The 12,812-nt window shown below is 45.5% G+C and overlaps 1 protein-coding gene across 1 annotated transcript; it reads left to right on the top strand.

Annotated features, from left to right (window-relative positions):
• Positions 1-490: 490 nt before the first annotated feature.
• Positions 491-12,064, top strand: LOC119437035 (nose resistant to fluoxetine protein 6-like). The gene is made up of 5 exons (XM_037704105.2): positions 491-646; positions 2,277-2,359; positions 3,529-3,651; positions 8,435-8,879; positions 11,687-12,064. Exons 1-5 carry the CDS (start codon positions 491-493, stop codon positions 12,062-12,064), a joined length of 1,185 nt encoding a protein of 394 aa, XP_037560033.2.
• The last annotated feature ends 748 nt before the right edge of the window (positions 12,065-12,812 follow it).

Genomic DNA, 12,812 nt, shown 5'->3' with positions numbered 1-12,812 from the left:
CTGGTCTTGTTATTTCAGGGGATTTCTCTCAGGTTACCTGGTAATGAAATCTCCGCGACTGAAAATGTCACCAGTCTTGGTTATCATCGTGGCACTCTTCAGGCGTTACATCCGGTGAGCGTTATGGTTGCTGCTCTCTCTTCCCATTTCTCTTTCTCTCTTTTTTTTCATACGCCTTCTTATCACTCCAAGCTTCTTAATATACATCTGAAACTATTCTAATGTAAAAAATCAAGTAACTTCCAAAGTTACTGGCCTGTCCACAAACTTTAGTGCCATTTTACCATTATTTGAGCCTCAGCTTGTTCTAATGCTATCAGTTCAAAAGTTTATTTATTCGTGTGAAAAGTTATTGCCGTATAAGGTGTGGCGTAACCAGAGTGACAATATCTTGGGAGAGAACAGCTCGCGTGAGCCAATGCGCGGGAAAGCTGGGCGTAGACCCCTCATTGACGGCCTCAACTGCATTGCTTGCAGGCTGATTGTGCCGATGGCGGCCGTGATGGGCTTCATCTACATCCTACCAGCTGTGATTGACGGTCCCATGATGAGGGAACACAGGCATTCGTTCGAAGAACCTTGCGACAAGAACTGGTGGAAGATGTTCACAATGACGCAAAACTACGTCGAGCACTTTGGCGACTTGGTGAGCAGCTGCAGTGCCGAAAGAAATCAGCGCCGCGCCCAGCACAAAGAAAGCACGCGAAAGCAGCAGTCGCGAAGCTTGGTTCCGTACAGTACATAGGGCACTTCACGCCTCTGCGTAGCAGCACATTTTCCGAGCCAGCAATCGGAAAGCTGTCATGTCCACTTTCTGGTTGTTTTTATCATCACCTTATAGTAGACAACGCACGAGAAAAGTGTTGACAGAATTATTTTTTCATGCAGCCTATACCAAAAATCAAGCATGCTCTCAGATGTCTTACAAATAAGAAAACCCGACTCCGTCTGGCGACTGGCGATAGATGCTTTGTAATACCTCCACTTTTCTAGGCCGCTTATCGGTAGAGCGAAGAAATGTGTGCGATTATGAATGGAAGCGTCATCGCCTGCAGGAAATGCAATGGTCGCAAACGTAATCGACACCCAGTCGCTTCGATGGGGTCCTCCTGTCAGACCAATAACCAATTTTGTTTACCCGCAGCATGTCTTAGGGTGAGGCGCGCGATCCCACCGCTGAGGAGTAATTTCGCACCATTTCGAGCACTCTCCAGTCAAAACAGAAGACTACACGAAAGGAAGTGCGTTGCATTCGCTTGAATCTTGTTTCCCGTGACGTTGGCAATTTTCTAATCTAAACAAAAAGTTAGTATACTCACAAGGTTAGGTAATTAGCCCTAAGTAAATAAGTAAAGAGTAATTTTGAATAATAAAGTACTCTGAAACACGCAAGATCTATGCGAACAGTGCAGCAATGGTTTTCAAAATGAAAGTATGGGAATTAACGTCCTTGAACTGCTGAATGGGTTATGAAGGACGCCGTATTCCGGGCTTCGGATAAATTTTAATCACGTGGGGCTGTTTCACGTGTATCTGAACCTAAGTACACGAGCGCTTTTGCATCCCGCACCTATCAAATGCGGACAGCGTGGCCGGGAATCAAACCCGCGACCTCGCGCTCAGCAGGGGAACGCCACACAGCAGGGGAACCACCGCGGCCCCTGTGCTTACGTTGTAGTGCACGTTAAAGAACCCCAGGAGGGCAAAATTATTGCGGTGCCCTCCACTACGGCGTGCCTCATAATCAGAACTGGTTTTGGCAGGTAAAACCCCCAGAAAGGAGAAGGGAACCACCGCGCTGGTCCAGCAATACATTTAATTTAGCGTGGGTTGCTGACATATTTTTCAAAGGCGTAGCTTAAATTACTCTGGACGCTCCGCGAGCGGGACGCAGATGACTTCAAATTTTAGGTCATGTGATGTTGTCTGTCGGAGCACATATGCAGCAGTTTTTGCAATAACTGCAGCTGGAAGCTACAGATGTGTTGGTGAGTTTATCCAACAATGACACTTAACATCCCTTCCCCGAGAGATGTGCCATATGTCCCAACACAGTAGTAGCAGTTCCTGACACAGTTTCCGTTAGAGTCATGTAGCTTTGCGCCAATGCTTTCAGTGGTATGTATATACATGTATGCTGTTACTGTAACAAAGTTCCCTCAAATGGCTGGCTATTTATAACGCTAAAGAAAAATGTTCAGGTCGGACAACTCCTGGTTTAGATGGTGTTACTTTCGGCGAATCTAAGTCTCAACCTTCCTCTTCTTCTCACGCAGTGCGTCCCTCATTTCTGGTACGTTGCTGTTGACTACCAACTTGCAATTGTCAGCACCATCATCTTGGCCGCCATAATGCCTAAGTAAGTAGACAATCAAGCATTCTCTCTGTTTTTTCGCGACTGAACTTCTCGCCTATTTTTGCGCACCTATTCATTCTATTGCTAAAATAGGATTCCATGTACTTAATTAACATTTTAAATGAATACAAAGACAATGTGTTGATCACGCTATGATTTTTATATGCAACGAAACGGAACAGAATGCTTAAAAATGTGCAGTTGAAAGTAAACCCGAAATACGAAGCATGCAGCCCGGGTGTAACCGTTGTAATTTATTAGCCAAAACTGGCTAACCGGGCATTTCGGCAACACGTACGTTGCATTTTTTTTATTTGTCGTATGTACAGAGCTAGCAAAATTGATATTCCCGATTTAAACTTCTTCGTGCACTTCTGTGACACCTAGAGGTAACAAGGGACACTCTCGAAGGTATGCCCTCTACCAACAAGTCCTCAATATGATCACAGTTTTTCGCTGCCCGCGCACGTTTCCGCATAATTCCTCTCACACAGGCACGGTAGCACGTCCTTGTCGATGCTGGCCACCACATCCATGATCTGCGCTTTCGGTATCATCAATGTTAAACGAGAACAGTACTAAGTAGGCGTGAGGTCGAAATCAGATAGTATTTTGTCCGTGCAAGAAATATTATCTATTGACTGAACCCAATTTTACCAGGTTCACAAAAAATGTCTGTATGTCACTGACAGGCGTATGATCACTTATCAACACCCACGGCCCACTCCACAACCATGCTGCCAAGTGAAAAGTAGTCGCGTGTGCAAGCCTATCTGTGGTTGTGTTTAACAGTTGACGCCCGCGCGTTGGCCCAATGACGATAGCCAACAATTCGACCGCGAGAATTCCGTTCGATCTCGAACCATCCTGACGCGATGCAGTAGGACTTTGACTCTGTTTCTCACACATACACATTGTGCAGTATGTGATGAGGCAGGCGAGGTAAAAACGCCACGTCACGCATCTTGGCTGGCCCCATCCTCCCTAATCACTCGACAACAATAAGCAATGCAGATTATTCAAACACGTATCACGCGCAACAAAGTAACATCAGGAAAGAAACATTTGTCCCGGTGAGCCGTAACAATGTATACTCCTAAAGAGCATCGCACTCACATTATCGTCTTTTATTCATTGCCGACTGTATAACAGTGTCACTTTTCATTTTTCAGGTGGCCTAAGGCGTGCATGTGGCTAATGGGTGTCATTGTGGTTGCCTCGTCACTGGGCACTCTCATACAGACTTACGTCATCGACGCACTGCCATTCGGCGTCATCATAACTACCGACATGAAGTGAGTGTCCGAGGCATGTTTCCTGATGAAACACATAACACGTGCCGCATGGGAACGCGGGTTTTAAACGGACACTTTGCCAACAAATAGATGGCGCACTTTACAAGCCTACACGCTCTTTCCAGCATCGGACTGGCATTTATATGCGCAAAGTCTCGGTGCAGATGGCGGAATGTCCTATTTTTCTACTTTAATAACAGTTTCTATCCATTTTCATCTTGTTGTTTTTTTTTTCGTGTCTAAATGGTGTTCGTTTACGGTTGTGATGCATACATATCTCACATTAGCAGCATAGGGGAATACGTTGAGATTCATAAGCATGAAAATGTCCTCGAGTGAAAAGTTGTAAAGCTTCGAAAGTAAACGTAGGTTTTAATATTCAGAACACGTACCGTAGATATAATTCCCACTACCAAGCGATCGTCTTCAGAAGTACAGAACGACGTGCTGCCGGCTGCTGAAACATGTTATCATCTGGCTTTCTTTATGTGGTCGTTTTATCACCCAGGGTAAATGAAACTAAATAACAGAGAGAGAGAGAAAGAGAACACCAAGAAAACCTGCAATGTTGGTGTTTACTGCGGTGGCACTGAGTGCTTAAAGCAGCTGTCGCTGTCAACTGAAGCACTGAGGTGCTGTCTTCTTTAGTGTTGTGTAGTCCGTTTTAACCCTGTGGTACTCAATGTATCATATGTCCTATGCTGTATTGATGCCTCAAATTTTTTATAGCGCGGTAAATTTAAACCATAACCTATAGTAGCATTTTTGACACGCTATCCTTAGAGCGAGTTCTCAGTGGTGCACAATTCAGCGAAGCAATTGCAAATAATTACTGTACTAGTTATATTCTAACTCAGATACCTTAAAATTTTTTTTGTACAAATGCGCTTTCCATGGCCCGAAACAAAAGTGAACAAGTTCCTCTACTTTTCCGTGATGTGTAACTATGTTTAGGCATCACAGGGTCAATGGCGATAACCATTCTATCTCACAAACGGATTCTCTCGTAGTGGCCTTCCTTCAGATGGTCGTTCTGTCATCACAAAACACAGCGGGGAAGAAACAAAGAAAAGCTTCTATCTTGGCGGAGTTCAAAAAATTATGACCTTTCGATGACGATCGATCCAGTCGTTCTAACCACTGTGCCACGGCTGCTTAATACGAGTGACACAATATTAGGAGCAGGTTGTGCAGCTTGGCGCACATGCGGCGGGCTAAACGCACTAATTAGCGAGCACTTCGCAGAGAGTGAGAGCCTAGCGAGAAAGTATTAGAACACTACAGTGCTACATAGATATTTCTACAATACTGAGCATCCTCTTGCGAGACAAAGTAATTTGTGAGAGCAACTTTCACCTTATTATTTTAGGAACCTTTCAAAAGACAATCTCTTGTTTTTTTCTTTAGTTTTTTTTTTTCCTTCGCAGCGCCGTAGTGGTGTGCTACGATCAGTGTGAAACAACCCATTCTATATTTTATCAATCTTACCAAACTGATAAAGGCGATAGACAATGCCCCAAAACACAACAAGAGAGAGAGAGAGAGAGCAAGGAGAGGAAAGGCAGGGGGTCAACCAGAAGAGCGTCCGGTTTGCTACCCTGCATTAGGGGTAAGGGAAAGGGGGAATAGAAAGAGAAAAAAACACGACAAGTTTTCTTCTATGTTTATGACGTCTTGACCCGGTGTAGTACACGACAAAGCAAGCCTTTAGGATTACGACAGAAACTGCCTTGTGGCTACATGGCGTCAGATGGCACTACAGAAATTTATCTCGCCTGGACAGGAATTTTCTGACACGATGACACCAATTCCCTTCAAAATACGACAAAATCTCTTTTTGTTACAACTGAAAATTTCATCTTGCCATTGACTTATCTCGTTGACATGCAGCTAACATGTCGACCGCGATATGTGTGCCATATGAATTCGCATAATGTGTCTCGTGGTGCTCCAAGAAGTGGTGTTTTAAGTACAACGTCTCTAACATCAGTCTCACTGATCTCAAAAAGAGCATACCAGTGCCTGTGCACGTCTCGTTTTAAGTATATGATGTCTGATATGGCACCCTGCGCGCAATATATGAATATTGCATGCAAGAAATTCCTGCTGTCCAAATTATTTGTAATGACATCAGAAAAGTCTGGAGCTATTGCGTTCACAATGTGTAGCGGCTCACGCTACGCTGTGAAGGTCGTAAACGTTTCTATACTTTACATTGTGAAACATAGGTTCACTGAAGGTTTTTTCACAGCAGCCTAAAATGGCTGCCTCACGTACGAAATACGTATAGAGAATCAGCTCTTTCTTCAATACCTTCCGGAGGCTTAGTATATGCTATCTGTTGACTTTATGAAACAATCGTGTTGCCGCAACATAGGTTCCTTGGCGTTTTCATTGATCGTATTTGGTCCTGGTCAAAGTATTTAGTTATGCTAAGGACACGGTTAGGTGGCTTTGCTCCAATTTTTCTATTAGTAGCAGACGTGAGTCCGCCTGAGCACTACACCCTTAAAAAAAAGTTTCACCCTCTGGGGGCTTACATTGTCCCCAAACAACAGTCGTCATCCATATTGTGTGCCTTTTTTTCTTTAACACCACGCGCCCGAAACTTCCATGTCACGAAAGGCATACGCGTTATCAGCGTGGCATAGCATTCTTGACAGGAAAGCAGCGTGCGCAAATAGTTTCCAAGAAAGGAAACTCAAGGAAGACACATGACGATTCTTTTTCGAGGACGAGATACGCCCCAACGAATGTGAGCTTTAATTTTCAGAGTGTATCTACTGCAATTTTTTTCAAGCTCTTTTTGTGGACTATGTAAAGTATAACCCACCAGTGCTATGAAACATGAGCCCTTCTTGCTTAAGCACATCGGAAAGCATGAAAATGCTGGTGGTGCATACAGTGTGCTTCGGTACAGCGTTTCAGTTCCACTTATGTCCCTGTTGAAGAAATGCGCACTACAAAAATGCGCCTATATACAAGCTTCAAGAACCGCATCGGGCTTTCTTTTTTTTTTCGGCCGCAGATTGGACAGCAACATCATGTCCCACCTTAGCGCCTTCACAAGTTCCCGGGCAGGAGTTTCTCAAAAGCCGTCAAATATCATGAATCATCACCCCATGTTTAGCGCCCCTCGGCCTTCTCAATACCTCTTGTGACACTTTCTATTTTGCAATTTCGCCAAAAAAAGTACAATGGTCACAAAATCAGGCATACATCGAAGGGAATATGATTACGCTTCGCACAGTACGTGGACAGCATTGCACTTCATCCGCTTGGACTGCTGCTGTAGCTATTCTAGCTATTGGCATGCGCAGGCGATTTTTAGGGATCCGCGCGATATATTCTAATGTGTCGCCTGGGTCCCAAAACGTCCTCGGAAGATCCCCCTCCACGTGTCTCATTGATATTTAGTGATTCAAAGCTTGCCTTGCAAATACATGAATGTGTAAGAAGTAAAAGAAGAAGCAAGAAACTCTTGGCAAAATTTTCAAACATCGCCTGTGGCAGGTATCGTAAACCACTCTTCCAAGTTTGTTACTTGATGAGCGCAGACATAGGCAAAATATCAATACATTAAATTAGGTAATTAACAGGGTTGGATTAATCAGCTTTCGAGCTATTCTTTTTAGGGCAAATGTTGCGACTGCAGAACTAAGACCCAAGAGTAACGGAGTCATGACTATTGAGCAGAAATCGTCATACTGGCCAGGAGTGTCGAAATAGGTGTCCCCAAAATGCGCTACGAATTACATCGGCATTCCACCAAATAGATTCCCAACAGCAGTCTTCGTGCGGTTTGGAACAGTTTTAACGAGAACGTCAACAGATTTGGCAGCACAATTTAGGAATGGATCGCTAATCTCCGGATCTCTGGTAAAATGGATACCATTTTATTACCACCCTGATTCAGCTCCACATTTGCAACATACGTCCTAAGCAAATATTCATAAATGTTAGAGGGAAATGTGTTAATTAACTAAATAAACATAGCGAATTCTATACGAGTTCTGTGTCCATCTCTTCATAACTTCAGGAACGGTATCGCGCAAGCTGCCACAAGCGGTTTCTTAAAATAAATTCGATTTGAATTAAAGACAAATAACCGAGTGATACTTTCTCGCTTAGTGAGAGTAGAACTTATGGCGATTTCTAGTGGGTGAAGAGGAGCACTTGCAACTGCTCGAAGAGTGCTCTCGCTGGTGCCAGCCTCGGAAGAGAACTGTTCTAGCACGTCAAAACAAAAAGGCTCAGTTATATGATACTCAATTCATCAGTGTTCTCTCTTATTTGCCGCATCATTGACATTGTGGGCTTTAGGTTGGCTAAGCGAATAACGAAGTGCACAGTAAAACATTGTACACCCATACGAGTGCTGGTTTGGCTAATAGCGGCACCCTTAAGGGGTAAGATTGAATAATTAAATGTGGACAAACTAAGTTTTCTTTTATGATGACCTTTTTAAGGCAAGTGAACATGCTCATAGCAGTGGCAGATGACACGAAGAATACATGAAGTTAACTTCGGTCGCTATCGCTGTCAGATCTCTCGTGTCAGATATTTTGGTGCAAAGCAGGTGGTCCGAATTAATGCACAGTCTTCAACTATACGGCTTCTCTCGTCACATCCGTAGTTTTAGCTCGCTGCCATGCAGAATAAAATTATTATGGCCTTCAGGGTAAGGGCATATTAGCCATGGGACAAACCGGCGACCTTTAGGGTGTAACGATTTTTACTGTGTGCGCTCCTCTGACATTTCGTGCCGGCCCTGAACACGCAGGAGGATATCCGAAGTGCAGACCGAGATCTACATCAAGCCATACGCGCACGCCGCCACTTTGTTCGTGGGCGTGATCTTCGGCGTCCTGGCGGTGCGGCGACATCGGCTGTCGCGGCTCGTCCAGGGTGCTGCCTGGGCCGCGGCCGCTGTCCTCGCGCTGGCCGCGCTGTTTGGCGTGCGCACTTGGATGGTCGGCCGCCAGCCGGAGAGGCTCGAGTCGGCTTTCTACGGGGGATTGCACCGCGTCTCGTGGGCGATGGGCATCGCGTGGGTCATGTACGCCTGCGCCACGGGCCGTGGAGGCTTCGTCACCAGGATCCTCGCCTGGCCCATCATGTACCCGCTGGGAAGGCTGTCGTTCGCGCTCTACCTGGTGCATCTCCTCGTGCTGGGTTCCACGACAGTACTGGGGCGAGAGCTCGTCAGTCAGCAGCCGTTCTTACACGTGAGTTGGCTTTTTTTGTTTTTCCCTGAGATGTCAGAATAATGCATTAAAACGATGGCTGGAGGCCTGTTTGGGAAAGTGGAATTAGGGAAGGGAGATAGGGCTAATATGTGAGGAAACGTGTTATCGACTGGTGCATGTTGATATAGTTCCACGGGCAGGCTTTTTCGAAACAACAGCGGCAAAGGAGAATGCGATAAGGTGAGCGCTGACAGAGAGAGAGTGACAGAATAATTAGTCTTTAAAAGAAAGGAAAGTATTTCTCAGGACGGTTTCTATGGCCTGCGCATGGTCGTGGAAAAAGGGCGGGATGAGGAAAACGTGATGGAGTGTAAGAAGAAAACCAAACAAAACCGCAACCGCAATACTGAAGTATATCAAGAGAAACACAGAAGGGACTTACAACATAGCATCAACTGAAGCAGTGGAAGTGCACATAAATCCTCCAGATGCGCTACCTATGGTTCTACATTCAATTCCAGAAGTCGAAGGCAGCGTTACACAAGAAAGCACGCGAGGTTCGATTGGCCAGGGACGTCGACCTCTGAGAGGCTCAATGAGCAGCCAGGTGTCAAGCTGTGCAAGAGAAAAAACCACTTGCTCTACTAGCATGTGTTTTCAGCATGCATTGTCTATTTTATCCATTATTGCGGGAAACTGCAATAAATTACAGTAAAGAATAAGTGTGCTATAGTGCAATACAAAGATAGAACACAGATATCGCGGATTCTTCATGCTGAAGACTCATCGACACACAGCTGGCGATGAGTTTGGACCCAGTTTGGATGCTAGAAATGCTATAAAATGGTCATTCTGCATAACATGCTTTTGTGCTAATACTTCCAGGTTGATTCCGTACAAATGTCTTAACTGCATTAATGCTGCGCGCTTTCAATACCCTTTTGCTAGCCAGATCCAAAACTGACTACGGGATGGGAAGGATAAGTTAAATAGTCGCTAAGCCACCATGGCGAGTAGTAGAGTAGAGGAGAAGGAACAATAACGAACACTTACTGTATTTCCAACACGTTTACAGAATGCCCGGGCTAGTAGTAGTAGTAGTAATTTCTCCTCTTTAGCCAGCAACCCTATCCTGTATGCAGCGACCCTTCGCATAAGTACAATGCTTAACTAGTCTCTGCAGCACGACCATGTTCGTTAGTGCAGCGGGACCCCAAAAATCCTGGTGTGACAATATTAAAGCGAAGCTTTCTTTGCGAACCCTCTCAGACTTTCCTGACCGTCACCTGCTTGGTGCTGTTGTCTTGTCAAACAGCTCAAACTTAAAAAAGAAAAAGAAACAGTTACGTGCCCGATGGTGGCACCGAACCCCTGACCCCCAGCACAGCATCCCCATGCTTCAAACATTAGGCCACTACCACATGTACTATCGCGATGAAAAGAAACGCTAACAGCGGAGCGCGTGGCCGAAGCATACGTAACTGAAGGTATAGTGCGCGTCCAGTTATCACCATTTACAGGCGCGCACGTCCGGTGTGATCGCGCTGTACGATGTGCATTTGACTCTATCCGAGTCTCGAGCGGTTCTGATTAACACGGGGGCCAGGACGGCCTTAAATTCCCTCGTGGTGGCCGATGTTTCCTTCGGGGAAGTCCTCTCTCCGGTGGTCAAGCTGACGACCTCCTCTCCCTCGGGTCTTCCTTCTTGGTAGCTCGCCGTTTTCGTCTGCTCCGTAGAGGTGAGACGGCTTTCTCGGGGAGGAAGGGGATTATCTCGTCACGGGAAAAGCGCTGGGGCTTGCTTCCCACATTGGAGATACAAATTCCAGGAAGATCATAACCTGCCGATGACTCCTTCGGGGAACTTGTGGAAGTGTCAGACCTCTGTCGGGCGGTCAAGTTGACGACCTCCTCTCCCTCGAGTCCTCCTTCTTGGTAGCTCGCCGTTTTCGTCTGCTCCGTAGAGGTGAGACGCTCTCTCGGGGATGAAAGAGGATTATCTCGTCACGGGAAAGGCGCTCGAGCTTGATTCCCACATTTGACAGGTGCAGTCCCAAGCCGATCATAACAACCCCCTATACTGCGATATTTTTGTGTGTAAACTGTATACAGTTTGCGCTGTCATCATTACTGCGCCGTCACCTTTTCTCGTTTTCGAATAAAAGAGAAGCAGAACAGAAAGAAAAATATCGCAGTATAGGGGGTGCTTCATCGCACAGCGTGATCAAACCGGACGTGCGCGCCTGGCAATGGTGATGATGACTGGACGGCGCGGCATACCTTCAGTTATGCTTCGGCCACGCGCTCTGCTGTTCGCGTTTCTTTTCATCGCGACAGTACGCTTATATACTGTGCCAATGTCAACTATATATCTATAGCTTTTTGAGATGATCACCACATGTGTCAAATTGCGATGATGGGTGCGCGCGCGCCAGTTTCCTTTACGCCAACAACGCACGAATGAAATGGGCAAACTTATAGCATTTCATTAACCACTTCACAAAAGCTTCGCCTCACAGAGATTCCAAGATGAGGGTTGGATCTGCATAATTTTGATTTCAGTTTTCATGTTAACCATTCCGCTACTATACTGTTACAGCAGAAAAAAAGTAACCTTAACTACGCGAGTCGACACAATTTAGCCTATCTTGTACAGTCAACTGTATTTAGCATTTCAATAAGCCCCAGCCATATTTTCTCGAGTTTGAATCCTTGTGGCTATGCGTACACTGCTTAGACAAGCGTGCTATGCTATGCAAAGTGTACTACGCTCTCTGTACTAGTTCAGTGTGGTCCCCCCATAATCTAACTATTCCCTTCTTCTTTCTTTTTTTTTCTTTTCACAGACCCAGATATATTTAGCTTTGGTCCTCATGTCATACGGGTTCGCCATCGTCGTCTACCTCTTCGTTGAGTGTCCGGTGGCTGGACTAGACAACACGGCCTTCCAAAAAGTAATGCCGAAGAATGGAAACCAAAGCGCCTCGAAAACCAAGGGCACTGCTCAAGAGCTCAAGGCCATCCAGACTCTTCACAAGAACGTGGCCAGCACGAACCTTGACCTTTCACCTTCCACGCATCACCTTGCAAACGGATTTCCCGACGTGACTAAACGCTCTGGCAACGGCACTCATCTTAACGGCCACGTAAATGCAGCTTGGGAAAACGATATACGCGACAAAGACACGCAGGCTGATGCTGCCGTAATCTCCATCAAATTCTGAGCGAACGACTGCTGGTATCACTGCGCATAACGCGCTTGGCACACGCAACGATGCCGTTATTCAGTCTAGCGCACGCAAGCGCTTCGGCTAACATGACTCCATGTCACGCTACGTGTAGAAAAGCACGTGCGCTCGCGACGCATCTTGTCGCGTTGTTCAGAGGTGTAAATATTTTACTTATGAATAGTAAGAGAATTGTGATGTGTGTCTTGGTCGTTTTTGTAATGTACAGATTTCCTTTGTGCCGATAGGACCTCGTTTGATTTTTTTTTCTTGCTGAAAATAAAGTATTCAATCAAATTTTAGTGACATAGGATTCATTTACGGTTACAGTTTGCTGAATTTCCGCGAACAACTTGGTAAATAGAATAAAACAGGAGCTTTCTTTCTAATTTTGCAAACAATACTTTAAAGCGCCCCTCAGTACTCTGCGAACCTTGTAAATAAGCGTTCCCAGTCATTAGGTCACCCTTACAGGAACACCGGAGCTATTTATTGCTCCACTGTGCACAGCGAGGGACCTACATGCCCGATGAAAAACATAGCTTGCCCCTCTTGTAGCTATATTTAAATTTTGACCATTGATTGATTGATTGATTGATTGATTGATTGATTGATTGATTGATTGATTGATTTTGATCTCCCAAAGCAACACTGGGACTATAAGAGACTACGTAGTGGAGGGCTCTCGTTTAGCTTTGACCACCTGGGGTTCTTTAAGGTGCACGCAGTGCTCAGTATATGAGCA

Source organism: Dermacentor silvarum, chromosome 1, assembly GCF_013339745.2.
Source record: "Dermacentor silvarum isolate Dsil-2018 chromosome 1, BIME_Dsil_1.4, whole genome shotgun sequence".
Lineage (NCBI taxonomy): Eukaryota > Metazoa > Arthropoda > Arachnida > Ixodida > Ixodidae > Dermacentor > Dermacentor silvarum.
The sequence above is the reverse complement of the archived record's forward strand: the minus strand, read 5'-3'. Positions and strand labels throughout refer to the sequence as shown.